Source organism: Ictalurus furcatus, chromosome 29, assembly GCF_023375685.1.
Source record: "Ictalurus furcatus strain D&B chromosome 29, Billie_1.0, whole genome shotgun sequence".
Lineage (NCBI taxonomy): Eukaryota > Metazoa > Chordata > Actinopteri > Siluriformes > Ictaluridae > Ictalurus > Ictalurus furcatus.
Window position 1 is genome coordinate 11,571,587 of NC_071283.1, and position 18,715 is coordinate 11,590,301.

The following is an 18,715-nucleotide window of genomic DNA, read 5'->3' on the forward strand; positions in this document are numbered from 1 at the left end:
TAATGTTAAACCGAAATTCTTCCTTCTGGATATTTTTACGAATAATTGAGCAACTTTGACGATTCTATAAATACCACCAAAAACCAGTTTATTTAATGGAAATATATTTTTTTTTCTTCAGTTTCTGTTTGATCAACAACAGGACAGACAAGCGTATCAAATCTACATACATCTTTACACGATAATATCTTGACTACAGATCAGCTGTTATTTATAAAAATGTATTAGACTATACCAGATGATAATATGGCCGTATTTTCAGCACTAAAGAACGATATACCGAACGAAGAAAAGGATATTTATTCCGTGGTAGAAAACTGTTGTGTTGTAATGAGATTTAGGGAATTATATCACCTTCACGAAATGATCGCCTATGTACAAAACCTTCTATCTGGACAGATTAAGCAGAAAAGCTGGTTTGCATACCGTGTGTGTGTGTGTGTGTGTGTGTGTGTGTAGGCGTGTAGGTTATTGACTTATGTTACAATGTACTGCAATAAAGGCACAAAATCTGATTGGTGAGAAGGCGTTGATTAATTTTTTTGGCTGTAATTTAAATACAAACATATATATTTTTAACAAGTCTCATTAAAAATGATCGATTCTTACACAAATTGCTCTGCTATATATCGACGTCAGGGTGGTAACAGTAACTCTGCTTCATCGCACTACCACGCCGTTGGTTATTTTGCCGTAACATACCCGATATAATCACGAGGCGTTTCTGAAAACGTCTGCACACAGCCCGATTGGCGTCACGTCACGACAACATAATACCGCGATACGCATCACGATATACTTTTACCATATCGTCCTCCGCTGTGTCACGATCTACACACCTTTCTCACCCTCACTTCACTATGCGCTTACCGTTTTGGCCAAAAATATTGGCACCAGGCTTAGTCCTGCATCGCAATTCTCAACATACACCGTTCGCCTTTTATCTCCGTCGTCATCAGGCCGCACGTTTATGCTTAAAAGACTGCAGAAAGAACACGAAGGACGTGCTTGTTTTGTCTCGATGTAAAGGCAGCGTTGCAGGAAACGCTGTTAATCGAGAAGCGCGTTAAATTTGGACGAAAACAGCAGAGAAAACGACGCCTCCGACTGAAAAAAAAACCGTTTCAGATGTATCGCACGCGACTATCCGGCACCACGAAAAGTATTCGCCGTGTAAACGTTAGGTTTACGTAATCGGGCGACGCGTAATAAAACGATCAGCGTTTTTCCTTTGTTTTCAAACACACGGGCTTGTCGAGCGTCGCATGTTTTTGCTTTACTTTAAACCGTGCCGAAACGGGACTTCGGAAGGATTAGTGTCTAAAAAAAAAAAAAAAATGAAATATTAAACAGTAAACGTGACTCCAGTTCCATTTCTACGCCTGTTCGGTCTCATAAGTCCGAGTGGGAGTGGCTTAAGAGAATCGGTCTTCGCCCTAAAACAATAAAACATATCTCTTTGAATCACTAAATCACAATCATGAAGGTTACACTTTGAACCTTTAAGTCATGGGATGACTCGGATGGAAATTGCCTGGGGTGCCAATAAATTTGAGTAGCGCTTTCTGAGCTGCAGGTATGTGGTAACGGTTTATATACTACCGTCATTTTGTATTGCTGAAGCTCTCTTTCTAATAAAAAACACAACATTTCATTACAGTCAATAGATTTCCCTTCCACATCAGGAATATTATCATAACCGATTGCTATGTTAAAAATTAATATATTTATATATATATATATTTTTTTTTTTTTTAATTATAATTTGTCTTAAAAGTCCACCAAGTAGGTGAACAAACCTGAATTACAGTTGTTTATTAAATGAGAATCGAATTCCCAGCCACATCATGAACATTCACCATACATTTTCACACCTATTGCTGACTAACCACTGAATCACGTGATTAGTCATGTGACTTTACATGATATATGAAAACGCAGTAATGTCAGTGCCACTTCGGGGATTATTTTCCGTCATTATGGCGTCAGCTTTAACATTTAAAAATTTTTTTTTTTCCCCCCCATATCGTGTAACTAAAAACTTGAACAGAGTAAAGCTTTAATGTAAACGAAGGTCTGTTTGGAAGGCTGGGTCTAGTTTGGGATTAAATCTTTTGGTGTTCGAAATGATAAAGAAACGGCGCGCCGAGTGGGTGTGGCTTATCCTTTACGGAACGTCTTTCTCTTTCAGAACTGAGGCTCTTTACAAAACTATGCTTTCATCAACGAGGCAAATGAACTAAAATGCTGTTAGCTATGCGTGTGATGCGTTTTGATTGCAAAAAGAAATATAAAAGACAGAGATAATGAGATAATGAGATGGCTTCAGTAGGCATTGTGAAAGTCTGGCCTCCATTTTGTCCTCTGTCCCTTTCTTCCTTCTTCTTGAGTTGCTGCTCTTCCAAGTCTCGATGTAAGGATGGTGCAAATCCGACTGTGTGTAATATCTAAGTGGGATGCCCGGACAGGAAGCTGACTTGGTTGCCGCTGTTCAACATGGACATGAGGCGATCCTCGTCTATGGAGGGGAAGTCTATGTCGTCGAGGGTGTCAGGTACGGCTGATGTGCCGGCCATCCCCTCGTCCGGCATCGGCTCGTTCTGCAGAAAGTTGATGATGCTTTGTGGGAAACTCATCCAGGTTCCGTTGCCCAGGTTTCTCGCCGCCTGCTCGGCACCGCTGGAACCCAGCGCGTTATCGACGGCCATGCTTCCTGCCGCGTTGGCGTGACATACGGAAGTAGCCGAAGTGCCGTCTCCGCTTTGACCCAGCAGCGCCTGAAAATCGTCAGTGTTGATGTTCTCCACGTCTGACGTCTGGACTTCGGAAAAGCTCGGGAACTCAGGAATCTCGTTATCCATCAGGCTGATGGAAGAGGCGTACGTATTTTGGACCTCTTGGGTCACCATGGTACCAGCTCCGTTAGCCCCGGTTCCGTCCCTCCTGCTGCCCGAGTTGGACTGATCTGGAACGGAGGGAGGGAACGTAGGAAAGGAGAAGCCGTGCAGGTCGGAGAGATTGACCGTGCGGAAGTCTTGAGCGACGGACGGAGCTGGAATGGCAGAAGGCTGCACTTTGACGTTGGTGAAAAACTTCCATCCGTCTCCGTTAGAGGGCGTCGACTCGGTTTGGGTCTGAGTGAACAGAAGGCCTGGAGCGGGAGTGTTGAACAAAGACGGAGGCTTCACTGGACCCATGCATGGCACAGGATTCACCACTAGAGGGAGACACACAACGTCAGCGTTCGGAGAAAAAAACACCCCCAATAAAACCGGGAAGATCAAATACACATACAATAACACACTGACAAGTCATTTAAAAAATAACCCATATAAAAGAATACAGTGATTAATATGTTTTTAATGCCCCCAAAAAACCCTATTAAATCCAGCCTAGGAATATCCCTACACCTCACACTTGTTTCATTGTTACTGACAGTAAACAGGGTGTTTGTGTAAGGTGAGTGAAAGGTGCGTTTACCTGGTGGAGCACTGGCAGTAGCCAGGGGTTTCGGAGCTGGAAGTGTTCTTCTGGCAGTAGTGACATTCCTCGCAGGGTTGGCATCTAAACACACACACACACACACACACACACACACACACACACATTATTGTTAAAAAAAAAAAAAAAAAAAAAAAAAAAAAAAAAAAAAAAAAAAAAGGTTTAACAGTCAAATATTATTGATGTGTTGCACTTTTATTACAGTGAACCACATGCAAAACTCACCTGGCATGATGTTGCTCAGTTTGAGGTTCTGGAGCATTCCCTCCGTCCGCTTCCTCTTCTCCATCAGCCTGTACTCATCTGCTCAACAGCAACCATAAACAACAAATTAACCAGTCTGTATTTTCAATTTTACTCAACCGTCATTTTGTTAACTTTTAATACTTAAACTCAGCAGGAAACTGGAGCGTTTTAATAATTGAATTATTGTCACATGATGCACTCGGACAAGGCCACACCCCCTTGCCCTGGGACTGACAGGGACAGAAGCCACAGCCCTTCACCACAGAGGCCACACCCCTTCACCACAGAGGCCACACCCCTTCACTGCGACTGACAGGCACTGAGGCCACACCCCTTCACTGCAACTGACACATACAGAGGCCACACCCCTTCAATAGGCTTAAGAGGAACAGAGGCCACACCCCTTCACTGCAACTAACACATACAGAAGCCACACCCCTTCACTTCAATTGACAGGCACAGAGGCCACACCCCTTCACTAGGACTGACACATACAGAAGCCACACCCCTTCACTGCATCTGACACATACAATGGCCACACCCCTTCAATAGGCTTAACAGGCACAGAGACCACACCTCCCTGTATTGAAATTATTGTGCAAAAAAAAAGTTTGTTTTTTTTTTTTTTTTTTTTTTTTTTACTACATTTGGGGTTACATTTATTTTGTGTCTACACTATCGCTTTAAGGGAACAAGGGGGAAAAAAACCTGCAAGTCTGTCATTCTGCTCGAGTGAATCATTGATGCCGCTGAATCACTCCAGTGTTCTTTCCCCAACATGAAAAATTCCAGAACAAACAAAGCACCGACTTCACACAATCCCAGAAAACAAAGTGCTTACGGGCGTCTTACCGGTTACAGTTGACGTCAACAGAGTTGTGCAACATTACGTCTTAATCACATCATTAACTCGTTCATCACAGCCTGCACGCTACACGCTGGGGCGCCGAGATCTGACCCGGCAACTCTGCCTGTACACACGATGTCCCTTCTGACCCTTCCTATAGCCTGTTAACTACCACTAATCAAACCGGTTTAAACTGGGTCCGTCCTTCAGCGAGTCATTTTTCGATGTCATGACTCAGGAGGTGACACAGCGCTCGTACTGTTTCAACTAATAAACTCACGACTGAACCCAGATCAGATCTGCTGACTGGAGGACGTAGCACACAGAGCTACAGCGCTAAAACTCTAAAACTGAGTTAGCATAGCTCAAACACATGGTTAGCCATAGGAGTTTAGGGTGTAGCTTACAAATGTGATACAGAAAAACACACAAATACCATTACAGACTGCATGAACACACACACACACACACACACACACACACACACACACACACACACACACACACACAGCATGAATACATGCAGAATAATCAGTATAATGCCTGGCTCTTCTGACAATATTAGCCAGCTAGCTTTACTTTTTCAACTACTGTCATTGTTTTAGAACGATACTAGCTAACTAGCAAGGTAGCTAGCTATCGAACAATTTATGAGGCAATGCTCTGAGGTAATGCTAGTCAGCTAGCTATATTTGAAACTCTCTCATATCTAATACTAATTTTTTACAGTGATAAATGCTAACTAGCTTCGTTTTGCTAGCCCACTGACAAAACAATCCTCTTAGGTAACTCTAGCCAACTAGGTCCATTTGAAACAACATTTAAAATGATCTAACACCTTCTTTTATTGAATACTTTGACAGTGCTAGCTAGTCGGCCGAGTGCTTGTCTTGAGCGACTGCGTTTACAACCCTCGTGTAATTAAAAATGTTATTTTATTTAACGTGTTTTATAGTGATGGCAGCTAACTATTTAGCTAACTAGCTAGTTATTTAGCTAGATTGCGTTGCTACTGCAGTGAGAACCCCTCAGTGTAAAACTAGCCAGCTAACTATATTTAAACATGTTCATGTAGCTATTACCTCAGGTCATTCCCATGTTCCCCAGTTCAATGTTCTACTAACATACATCAATGAAACTTTTCTAAAGGTTTTATTTAGTCAGGACTCATTTTTCACAGGGACCTTTTAACTTTAAACACCAGCGACACATTTAAATGAATAACATCTTACATTAGATTCAAATCCACTCTTCATCCACAAACATATGAAAGTTATGAACTTGGAAAATGAACTAGGCTGTACATGCTGAACCCTCATTTGTGCTGCTTGGAGAATACCTGTTAGTCTACATTCATATAGTTCATGCTTGAACAATAGTATACACTAAATGGAAGAAACGCAATACTGTAGCCTATAAAACACAGTAAACGCTCATACAAAGAACAAAATCTTAAGTATGAACATGTCCAAGCTCTCATTTATACCGAGGCCTATAACTCCAGCTTTAAATCACCATGTGTTCATTACGTGCCATATAAATCCGGTGAACACAGAACCCTGGGAACATACAGAAGATACGCTCCACTATTACCTAGCTTATTACGCTTAGCCAATATGAAATCTTGGATTTTTTTTTCCATGATTAAGAAATATTTGTCAATTCGCTTTAGGTGGTGTAAAGAGTTGTGTATCAGTATGTTACAAAATGAAAACAATGCCTCAGACAACACGGAAATGACATCATAGGTCACCTGGGTCGGCGGGGAGATACTGGAAGTCCATGGGCTCGCTGACCTCGCGGTCTGACGGCCTGCGGAGCTGCATCTTCACTCTCACCGGCTCCGTCAGGTTCGTATCGCAGTAGGGCGGCGTGCGGAACACGATGGCGACCTGCCTGTGGACGTCGGCCTGAGAGAACGAGCCTTTACTTTCCCACGAGTCTCGGAAGAAGCGCACCTCGATGTCCTCTGAAGGGGGGAAAAAAATCGTGTATGAGGGGGAGACCAATGAGAGGAGATGTTACGGGATTCCATGGACGCCGTTTTTATGTTCACTATAAAAGCATGGTAATAATTATAATGCTAGTTCGTGAGTTAGCATGTGTACGACACCGCTAGAATGTGGGTTAGCTTGTTGACTAGAATACTAAAATCCAGAATATTTATACATCAACTCATGCACTACATAGTAAATGAGTCTGAATCTTAGAGCTGAAGGCCACGTCTGTTCTCAAGTCCTATACGTGGTTCCAAGTCAAATTACGAGTCATGACTCAAGTCTTCCTCACTGGTTTACTGTAATGTAAGGTTGTGTGTTCGCCTGTTTCCTGGCTTTCCACTGAACTAGAAAAAAAAAACAAATGAATGGACACCGAGATAACCTGCAGGAGCTGCTCTGAGTGCAGCACCTGGTAACACACACACACACACACACAAACACACACACACAAACACCTTTTTGCACTTTGTCACACAGTAGGAAGATTTCATCTCCGCCCCGGCAGCTGCCAGAGTTCCTGTTCACGCGACAGATCTTTAGCTCGGCTGTGTTCGGAGCTCCTGGAGGGAGAAGAATGGACACACAGAGAAAGAGACAGGGGAGAGAGGGGGAGAGAGAGCAGTTAAGCACTCATTTGTAGCACGTTTCTCTTTCGGGGCAGGTCAAAAGGGAACACGCATGAGTTGTGTGCATACATTGTGTGTGTGTGTGTGTATGTGAATGCAATGCTGTAAATAGCTACAGATTCTGCAGTATAAACACGTCCTAATTTGCGCACCGGAACTGGTGCATGTGGGGTTTGATTTCTGCACACTCACTGTTGTCGTAGATGGGCTGAGAGATGACAGGCTCCAGAGCGTACAGCTCGCCGGTTGCCAGGGTGATGGTTGCCTGGAAACAGAGGCGGACGGCGTTCAGGTCGTACTCCTCCTCCCACACTTTGGCTTCGGGAACTGCAGCACGGGACGGCAGACGAGGAGTGAGACAAAGCAAGGACATGCACACGCTTTAGACAGACATACACACACGTTTCACCCTAGAAATCAGGTCGTGAGGAAGAGAAGCAGGAGATCAAATCAAATTTAAAACAGACTTCTGCAGCTTCCAGTGTTAGACAAATAAGCCAGTAATCAGACGTTTTTCAGGGTTTCACCTCCTGTTGCGTCTATCAAAGCTACAGTTTCTCTCTCGTTCTCACTGGCGTACAGCTTAATGAATTTTTCTTTAGAATATCCATCTAAACACGTACAATTTGTTGGGCCAGACTAAAACACGAACTTTTATTTCTTTCTTTATTTATTTTTTTAAATCCTCTCTGTCACACTGTCACACCCGTGCACTCACACACACTTACATAAACAAAGTTACAATCAGGGTTAACAGGGTCACAGTTTTTGGTTTCTGTTTCTGTTTTTTTGGTTGAATTGAGCTGGTTTTGGAATAAGGCTGCGGGCTGGGTAAAAACTAGCCTGCGGCCACGAAGATATTATTTTAAAGCAAATACTCGGAATTAAATCTAAACATCTGTTCGCAAGTAACGGCCATGGCAAAGCGTAAGTGCAGACAATGTGTCTCAGGACCAGCTCTGTCGTAGGTTATACTGTAAAGATTATGAAAGGGTACACGACATTATCCTGGTTAATTATCTATAAACCTGGTTTGATTATAGATAATTAACGAGGATAACACCTGTACTTTGTGGTGACCACGGCTTGACAACTTGGGGTGGCTGTGGTTCAGGTGGTAGAGCGGGTTGTCCACTAATCGTAGGGTTGGCGGTTCGATTCCCAGCCCACATGCCAAAGTGTCCTTGGGCAAGACACTGAACCCCAAGTTGCTCCCGATGGCAAGTTAGCGCCTTGCATGGCAGCTCTGCTACCATTGGTGTGTGTGTGTGTGTGTGTGTGTGTGTGTGTGTGTGTGTGTGTGTGTGTGTGAGAATGGGTGAATGAGACAGTGTAAAGCACTTTGGATAAAAGCGCTGTATAACTGCAGACCATTTTACCATTTAACTTGCTTCCTACACAAGGACTTCGAGTTTGTCTCCCTTGCACTAGTGCTAGAATTTTCTGGGCTGTGGTTGGCTTGGAAGATTTTGTTGAGACCAGGTTACACGTTCTGCAGCGGCTCGTCGCCCAGAAGGGTGTAAAAACCAGCAAGGTGCAAGAAATGCAGGAAATGGGTACACTTGCAAGATACATGCCACGGTGACTTTTATTCATTTAGCCTGATAATGTGATTGACTCTGTGCAGCTTGCAAAGCTAATTCAGTTTTGTTGTTCACCGTTTGGCACTTTTCATATTACTTTTAAACCTGGTTAAATTTGTAACGCTTAAAAGGCAAGGCCAAACTTTATAATATAGCAGTCAAGTGTCCTGGTCTTTGATAATCACTCAACAATGTTTTTCTCTGGTATAAAATAAAAATAAATAAAATGTCAATTGTGCTTATTTTGCTCAAAATTGAGTGGCATAATATTATGTAAGGAGGATTATTCATCATAAATTCAGTACAGTACCATAAGTACAATAGTGAACATTCCCAGAAGTGGCCGATCTTCCTCCAAGAGCACAACAATGACTCATCCAGGAAGTCACAAAAGAGCCAAGTACAACATCAGATGACCTACAGGCCTCTCTTACATCAGTAAAGGTTATTGTTCGGGACTCCACTATCAGAAAGACACTGGGCAAAAATGGCACCCATGGAAGAGTGGTGAGGTGAAAACCACCGCTAACCCAGAAGAACATTAAGACTCGTCTGAATTTTGCCAAAACACACCTTGATGATCCTCAAACCTTTTGGGAGAATGTTCTGTGGATTGAGGAGTTGAAAGTGGAACTGTTTGGAAGACAGGTGTCCCGTTACATCTGGTGTGAACCAAACACCGAATTCCACAAAAACATCATCATACCTACGGTCAAGCATGGTGGTGGTAGTGTGATGGTGTGGGGATGCTTTACTGCTTCAGGGTCTGGACAACTTGCAGTAATTGAGGGAAACATGAATTCTGCTCTGTACCAGAAAATCCTAAAGGAGAATGTCCGGTCTTCAGTCCGTAAGTTGAAACTCAAGCGCAACTGAATTATGTAGCAAGACAACGATCCAAAGCACAGGAGTAAATCCTAGTCCTAGAAGTAAGGGAAAACCTGTATTGTGTGTTTATTCAGGTTGCCTTTGTTTTATGCTGTATTTCGTTTGAAGACCTAAAACTATTTCGTATGAGAACAGAAGAAATCAGGATACTTTTTCACAGCACTGTAGGTGAAAAGAAATATTTGAAAACGGCTTTAGAAACTGTTTTAAGGGGTTCGGCCAAAGATTTCCGTATACGTGTATACATGTGTCACTTTCTACCGACAGATGAGGTAGCCACGTTCATATTCACGTTCATAACAACAAATGGGATTCAGTTGATTTTTTATTTTTTTTTACTAAAGTTGTGTGTAGGTATTTTCACATGATAAACCTAAAAAAAAAAAAAAAGTCTTCATTTCTTTTCTGTAAAGCTGATTTTCTTTGTACTCACTCCTCCATGTTGACGCCAATCACCTGTAAGTGAAGGTACGTGCATACAGATCCATAAAAGGCAAAAAGTTCACAAAGCTGAAATCTAAATCTAAATCTTCTAGTAATGCAGCTCAGCCACTGCAGAGTGTCTTATTTGTTTTTGGACTGCTTTCTTTAAAGTTACTGATGTGAGTTACGGCGGTTTAAATTTGACGCCATAATCCGTATGTAAATTCGCGGTGACTTGCAAAAATTTAAACCGATGAATTCTGGTTAACTTTAGCGAGTCTCCTTATGTGAAAGGAGAGTTCTCGTTCGATACGGACGTTTTTTCCGTTACTGTAAATTCCTATAAGCCTAGATTGCTCGAGATTACATCTAGATGAGCTATTCATTAGATTTTCTCATTCTAACTGTTAAACGTTGACGCGTTTCTAAACGTTTCCCCAAAAAAATGTTATTGCACTGTTCTAAAAGCATTTCTTTATAAACATGGAACAAATTTTGTTTGTGCAATTGTTTGTGGTTACTATGACGATCTATATACGGTGTGGGGAAACGATGCGGGTTGGATGACTCACACATGGAAGCTTTCTTCTGCATATTTGTGTGTGTGCGTGTGTGAGAAAAGGCACTAGTGTCTCACTGTTAAAAGGGTTGTTCTGTGTCTGCAGGCGACAGGAAACGGCTTCGGCCACATCCTTCTTCTTCACACACTGAATACCGAGATTCTGGAAACTGAGAGTGACGGGAGAGAAAGAGAGAGCGCAGCGTGAGAAAACAAAAATGGATGACAAAATCAAAAGTAAAAGCAAAATGTGCACATGCAGGAGAGGTCCTGGGCTCTAGAGCGTTTATTTCTACAGGAAATCTCTCAAACAGGAATTTTGGGTTAAAAAAAAATGCTTTGTAAACGTTTATTGTACTTACAATCGTTATTAAATTCGTAATTATATTGTAATTAAAATGAGGGGATTTTAAATAGCTGGAACTGCAGAGCTGACTATGAGGATTCATTTCAGATGGTAGTGACTGGTTTGGTTGTTTTTTTGTTTTTCATCCAGGAACTTGCCTTGAGAAAGTGATAACCTTGTGTTAGAGAACACACACACACACACACACACACACACACACACACACACACACCTGTGAACCCGTCTCTCGGGCAGGTCAGCTTCGTAGTAGCCGTGTTTACAGTCTTTTCCCACCAGCTCGTGTGGGTGCGGCTTGTACGGCGGGTTCTTGGTAACCAAGGAGATCTTCACTCTGATTGGGCCGCTGTAGTTATGCACCTGTTACGAGAAACACACCTGATTTGAGATTAATGTCGAACGCACCAGAGCTGCTTGAGTCCACAACTTATCTGAAGTCCACTTGGTCTGAGATTTATAGCGGAGCTAATCGAATGGGGAATTTGTCCTGGCACCGACACTGACGTTGGAAGAGAAGTGAAACGAAATAAAGGAAGCTCTTGAAAACGTTATCTTTCTGTTCGGAGATAACGGACAGCTCTCTCTGTAGATCGGCGTTGGCGTAGAGAACAGAAATTTGTCGGATCCTGCCGTTTCCTCCCTTTGATGCAACTATGATGCACACGAAAGCTAGTTAAGTAATAGCGCAATAAAAATTGTGTTCAGGAATAAAACTCGACTGGGCGTGGCGTTATAGGAAACTAAGCAGCGACGGGGGGCGGGGGTTTGCTGTGATGCAGCCTGACACACCAGTGTGGAACAACATGTCTTATTTGTTTTGTTCTTTTAAACGTTTATAGTTACATTTAATATTGTGGAATGAGGGCTGGGCGATACGACTAAATGATCGTATCGCGATACTTGAGGACATTTCTACGATACACGATGCGTATGTAACTTAGCTAACAAACTGTCTGCAAAAAATAGTAATAGTATTAAATAATAGTAATAATAAAAAAATAGGAGTAAAATAACCAAGCTGACTTTGACGATACTTTTCTTTAATGCCTATGAAAGGAAATTCTCTCAGATCATGTACTCTCTTATATTATGAACTGCTATCAAATACCTATAATGAATGTATTCATTTAATTACCTCTTTAAATAAGCTGATCAACTGCCATCCTTCTTATAGCTGGCACTGGTATTTTCTGTGTCTTGAAAAGACTTATTATATAAAACTTATATGTGTTTTGTTTTGTCTATCTGGCTGGCACCTGCGCCAGTAGAAACCACACACTGCCGTTATCAATGTGTACGATGTGTATAAATACTTCTGTTTTGAATGAATAAACCGGAAGTCTCTGTGAACATTCATACGTGTCGGTGTGTGTGCTCATTCGGACTCTCCAGGTGCCTGAACTCTGCGGTAAACCACACTTTCTAGCTCATAGCAGCACAGAACTAAAAGTTAATAGTTAATAAGTCTAGAATAGGCTGAAAGGGCTGACGGAGATCTGGAAGACACAATCTGAGATTTGGAGATTCCTGAGATACATGGAAATCTACCAGCCTACTAAGACTATGAAGATTAAGTTGTTGTTGTTGTTTTTTTAAATTACATCAAATCAATGGCCATTCAGTGTCTTTTAATTTGTAATTATTAAAATCGTAAAAAAAAAAATTAAAAAAAATCACCATGCCAACGATATCTCAGAAAAGTGTATCGTGTAATCATTTATTACGATGTCAATACTATATCGATATATCGCCCAACCCTTTGTTTCTAAAGTCAATAATATTTTTTTTTTTTTTTAAAAACGCAGCTTGTCAGGTTACAGAAAAAAACAAAAAACAAAGCGTGAAGACTCGTTCCATAAACGTTAAATAAACGTCTCCTTCGCTGTTAAATAACAACACGTTTATTATTAGCCTTGCTGTCCACCATTACAAGTCAAGGGTGCGTCTCAATCAGCTCCCTAGTTCAGTGGTCAGGGTGCTGATCAGGGAGTCGGCCATTTTAAGGGCTGTCTCAATGGCAAAATCCTTCCAGTGCACTGGAATGTCCGCTCAATTAAAAAAATAATAAATAAATCCCATAATGCCCCGCAAAATCAAGAGAGCATCGATGCTGGTTATGTTTCCTTACTGGAAATGACGTCATGTTTTCTGAAGTCTCTCAGCTCGGAAAAAAATCAAATAAAATGGCGGACGAACTCTCAGCCAACGTCGCCTACAAACCTAAGCAGCTTGTTATCGTGGCTCTCAAATGAGCGATTTGTTTACGCTATTTGACGTTTTATACGACTTCGAAGTGTTTAATGATTATTTTTTTTAATCCACTAACTAGCCTGCGATCCTGCTTGAAGTACCTTGACAGAAACGCATGTGATTAAGCTAACAAATGTATACGACATATAATCTCAGACAGATATCAGTCCTGCCCGCTGTTGATAAACACCGGTGGTGACATTGCAGTCACGTCGCCGGAAATTGCGTCATCGTTGTCGTAATGTGTACCCATCCAGGGTCCTTACCATTGCCTGAACTCGTGTACACCATATACCGATTCATAACCTCGGGAGCTACGAAGCCGATTGAGACGCACCCCGAGTCAACGTGAATGATTTGTTAGGATAGGAAAATGAGTCCAAAACCTTCTGACCAATCAGAATCGAGAATTCAACAGCGCCGTGGTATAAACGATAATAACCCGCTGATTGATTTAATTCGCTCAAAGCTAAAAGAAAAACAAACTGATGAGACAAAAACAAGCCAAGCTACTTTTAGATGTTTCTAAACATGTGCACGGATCTCGAATAACAATAACGCTCCGTCGTGTCGCCCACTCCTAACTGCAGCGTCTCTCGAGACGATCAAAGGATAATGACGGAAGAAATACAAACTGCCAAAACAGTCGAACGGGTCGCGAGTACGTGTGGGAGACTTGCAGCAGAGTTTCCATGTTTCTGTCCCGTAGCTCAGTCAAAATAACGTTTCGAGTGCAAAGAGGACTTTCTCTAAAATCAGTGCCAGAAGACGCGAGTCTCGACTGTTCGTGTACGCAGGAATCGACTGTTGCGCTTTCTTCAAAGAATGGAGGGAAGAATGAGTCATTCAGTGAAGAGGCTGATGAAGGGCCAAAAGTCAAAACACATCAACTCCTGTATCAGTGATGTTTCAAAGAAAGCTTGCTAACGTAACTTGTTATTGAGTGGCGTTAATAGATCGCTATCTCGAAAATCTCTGCGCAGAAACAGGAAACCTTACACCAAGGTCATCAAAAAACGGTCTTCGCCGATTGGCTGAACGTTAAAAGTGTGCATTCGTTGCTTCCAATCGAGGCCATAAGTTTACATACGCCTTGCATAATCTGCAAAATGTTTATAATTTATTTGTGATCGATGATGTTTTTTCTCTCTCTTTCTCAAGAAATGTGCAACAACAAAAGAAAAAAGAAAAGAAAAGTAAAGAAAAGAAAGAAAAACAAACAACTCTTCGTGCTGGAAAACTTTACAAAGCAGAGATGTTTGTATACAATATGTTTTCTAAACATCTGCTTATTGTTAATCTGAGAGTATATGGATTGTCCGCCATACAAGCCCTTGTGTATGAACCGTTACTATAGAAACGATAACGTATTACAATGTGCGCGTTCATATTAACCTTCCGTCTTGTAACTACACCTTCAGACCAATCAGATTCAACCATGCTGTGCTACTAATAAGATTTATTACAGAGACTTGAATGATTTATAGACTACAGTGCGTGGAAGTAACCATAGCAACCGAAATAAAACACCGCGTTTTACGTACTTGGGCCTGTTTCACGAAGCTGGTTTCGGTGGCTACCTCGGGACGTTTGAGCGTTTAGTTTGACCAAACTCTGGTTTTCCCAGGCGGATTGGTTTTTAGCGGGTTTCATCACCATGGTAACTAGACGGCTAACCTGCTCCGGAGGTTTCATGCATACAAAACTGCTATTGTGGTATAAATGAAGTAAAGCACTTCGGGACGTGCATAAAGGGTGGTGACAGGAACTCCGCTTCACACTACACAGCTTTATACCATGACCACCATTATATATTTGCTGGCACGGGTTCAATCTCATTAATTGATCCACTTGATGTTGGGAATGAAAGCAACGTTGCCGGGCGATGGATCTCGCGTAACATGGCAACCGAGATTGATTATAAGACAATAAAAAAATAAAAAAAGAATGACATGGATTTACAAAGAAGCGCTATACAGACCGACCGACGCCTTTTGCTGTAACCATAGCAACAATTGTGCAAAGTAACAGAGCTATTTAGGTGTGAGTTAGCGCAGAGAAAGTGGCGAGACCTGAATGGGATCAGTGTCACCACGTCAATGTGAGAGTTACGGGAAAGGCGTTTTGTGGGAAGACGCCGTGAGCGCCGCACCTTGATGGCTGGGTGTGTTTTGGTGGAATCGTTGCTTTTTTCGCCGGGTATGCTGCCAGCTGATCTGCCCTCGCATTTATAACGGAAGCGCATCCCTCTCGCCTTGGGCTGCTCGATGATCTCGATGTACGGCGAGCCTGGAACGAGAATTAGAAACAGTCGGATCGATACAACAAGTTCGGTTATAATACAGCAATGAGGGAATAAATATAGACAGTTATATATTGCCGGATCCTGTACCGCAAGAAGTGACACAAATTATACTGCTCACGTTAGTGATGCAAAATACTAAGAACTGATTTGTAAACTACGCCACAAGGTTATGTATCTAATCTAAGATAATAAGAATACTGCCATGTGAGGAGAATGACAGTAGCTAAGTATAACTTCAAAGTGCCCAATTTCTACATTTCTAATTATGACTGATTCGTCCATATATTAAAATATTGAGAGAGTGTTTTTGTTTTTTTATAATGGATAGCAAATAAACAGTTTTTCAGTATCATTTAATCATCTCGATGTGGGCGTCTGTGGTCGCCCGCATGTTACACTTGCTTTTGCTCTTTGCTCACTGTGGCTTATCTGCAAGTCTGCAAGCTATTCATTCACACTTTTTATATTTCCGAACAGAGAACCTCAACCTAAGATTAAAAAAGGCCCTTTAAAGTGTATCGTGGCATATCAGTGTTACTGTCAGCAGTGTTTTTCAGCCGAGTGTTACAGTAATCTTAAACTTACTTGCAGACAAAAAGGGGGGTGGGGGGGTGGAAACTTTTGCAACCGATCTGCTTCATTGTTTAATTACAATACAAAGAACGGGTTACACGTATTGTGTAAATCAACTGGAAAATCTAACCCCTAATATGTCCATTTCATCCCAAGTTCTAGCATTACAAATAGTAGAAAGGTTCGTGGGAAGGGGTGGACAATAGAAATCAGTGGCAATGACTTTATACACACACACACACACACACACACACACACACCCCTTACCTTGCTGCACAGTGGACTGTCTCCAGTCGTACATTTCTGGAAAGTAAAAGAGAGAATGAAAAAAGAATGAAAACGTAAATCCCTATATTTCTCAGATTGCAGGAGCAAGACGATCATTTGTTACTGATACTCGAATGGCTCAAGACCTGATCAGTACTGTCATCGTAATACAAATATATTAACATTCGCTCGCTACCGAATTTATACGTTAGTTAACAGGGCACGTCAAACATGAGGATGTGCATTTCAAAATCAGCTAATCTTCTGGGATATCAATGGCATCCGTTCAGTACAGTTTCATTTGTAATTATTAAAAATGTAAAAAAAAATAAATAAATAAAAAAAAAAAATACAAATCACCATAACAACGATATCTCAGAAAAGTGTATCACGTCATCACTTATTACAATATGGAGATTATATTAATATATCGCCCAGCCCTAGTGTAAGCTTTTAGTGATCTGTGACTGGAGGATGTTGCAGGTGATCGGTGGTCTGTGATTAGATGACTCAGTTCTCTGAGAGACGAGGATGTTGTAAGCAGTTCCTGCTCTGTGACTGTATGACATCATAAACATTTACTGCATTGTGATTGGATGACATCATAAACATTTACGGCACTGTGATTGGACAACTTTGTAGGCGCTCAATGCCCTGTGACTGGATGAAATCGTAAGTCTTTACTGCTCTGTAACTGGATGGATGTTCATTACTCTGTGATATGACGATATCATATGCGTTTAATGCTCTGTGATTGGACTACGTTGGATGCGTTTAATGCTCCGTGATTGGACATCATAAGTATTTAGTGCTGTGACTGGACGACATCGTTAGCGTCTCGATGCTCTTTGAATTGTAATTACTCATGACTTTTTTCCCAGCTCAAAAACAACAACAACAAACCCGCATATCGCCCTCTGTGGACAAAACCACCTTCATCAACACACTTTCACCGTTTTGTGCCCCTGTCCCAATTGCACTGCGCATGCGCGGTAGCTAGGTGTAAGCTTTTCTACGTCATATCCGTTTGCAAGACATGACGACTGTAAACGTGAGCAGTAAGAAAATAAAGCGTTAATAATATTATTACTTTGACTTGTAATTTTACCCCGGCATAAGTTGTTTTCCCTTCTCATAAATGTACATGTATACAAATAAATGTATATAAATTTGTCTTCATACTTGCTGTGAGTTGTATATGTTTGTTCACATATTTGTACAGTTTCTGTATTCAATTAATCAGTTAAATAATTAATTAAATTGTAAAAAAAAAAAAAAAAAACAAGCGTTAATAATAAACCAAGCTTTAATCACAGTGTTAGGAATGGGGAGTTTACGGACGGTGACAGTTGCCGTTTTCTTTTTTTACTTTCAAAAATAACCTGGGTATATTGAGAAATCTGATCAGATCTGTTTTTTTTATATACACATTTTTACCAAACTATGTTGTGTATAATATCAGAAACAGGCTAATTTAGGACAGCTTTTATTCACATCGGGAAAACTACGTAACCTAAAATTACGCCCATTTTACTGAAACTTAAAGGTTTTGGATCAAGTCGTAAACACAGCCAATTATGTGATATTAATAAAGTGTTTACTAATAATAACTAATACGTTTGTACAAAAACAATCCAGCTGCCTTTCCTGGAAAACAGTCCCATTTGCATTAATGTTAACGTTGCTAAGTTTGTAGCTGTACTTCCGACAAGACATGGCAGCACCACGACCGCAACCCAAATGACTCCAGCTTGGACGTCGAGTACACTAGGTAAGGTGTGGAACGCTATTGCGAGATAGTGCACCTATGTAGGGAGAACAGAGCCATTTGGAATACAGCCTCGTTTTCGGTCGCAGCCTTGTAGTGTATTGTAAAGCGTTGACGTTTGGGTGCTTTCCCCCCCCCTCACCGGTGGACAAAAACAACAACTTCATTGAACACACACGCACACACACGGAACACTCTCAGCGAAACTTACCGGCCATTTCGGCTCCAACTTTCGTTCATAAAGTGTGTGAAATCCTCAGAAACGCAGCAGTCAGTCCTTTTCTGCACTACTTTGGTAAAGTAATTTTTTGGCAGCTTTGCCCTTCCTCGCTTCACCGAGACGAAAGTAAGTTTGCTGGCCGCCCTTGCTTGCAAAGCGGAAGTGACGTGTACAGTTTAAAGAAACAGTACGCTGCGTTTCGCATCCCATGAAGAACACAAACCACAAGCTAATCTTACTGTAATTTCTTCAGATGATTAAGAAACTAACCGCGAATACTGATAAATAAACACTG

At 41.5% G+C, this 18,715-nt stretch overlaps 1 protein-coding gene across 1 annotated transcript; it reads right to left on the reverse strand.

The window, feature by feature from the left end:
* Window positions 1-835: 835 nt before the first annotated feature.
* rela (v-rel avian reticuloendotheliosis viral oncogene homolog A) lies at window positions 836-18,614 on the reverse strand. The gene is made up of 11 exons (XM_053619646.1): window positions 18,412-18,614; window positions 16,433-16,468; window positions 15,440-15,576; window positions 11,252-11,397; window positions 10,752-10,843; window positions 7,413-7,547; window positions 7,050-7,154; window positions 6,348-6,563; window positions 3,727-3,804; window positions 3,481-3,564; window positions 836-3,217 (listed from the first exon to the last, which is right to left on the reverse strand). The coding sequence occupies exons 1-11, from the start codon at window positions 18,416-18,418 to the stop codon at window positions 2,448-2,450; spliced, it is 1,806 nt and encodes a 601-aa protein (XP_053475621.1). The 5' UTR covers window positions 18,419-18,614; the 3' UTR covers window positions 836-2,447.
* Window positions 18,615-18,715: the final 101 nt, after the last annotated feature.

What these genes read in the sequence shown, in the direction of transcription:
- rela (XM_053619646.1), bottom strand. An exon ending in AAACACACCCAGCCATCAAG is followed by an intron (nt 11,398 to 15,439) that starts GTGCGGCGCTCA and finishes TTCTCGTAACAG; the next exon opens with GTGCATAACTACAGCGGCCC. An exon ending in GTATCTCCCCGCCGACCCAG is followed by an intron (nt 3,805 to 6,347) that starts GTGACCTATGAT and finishes GCTGTTGAGCAG; the next exon opens with ATGAGTACAGGCTGATGGAG.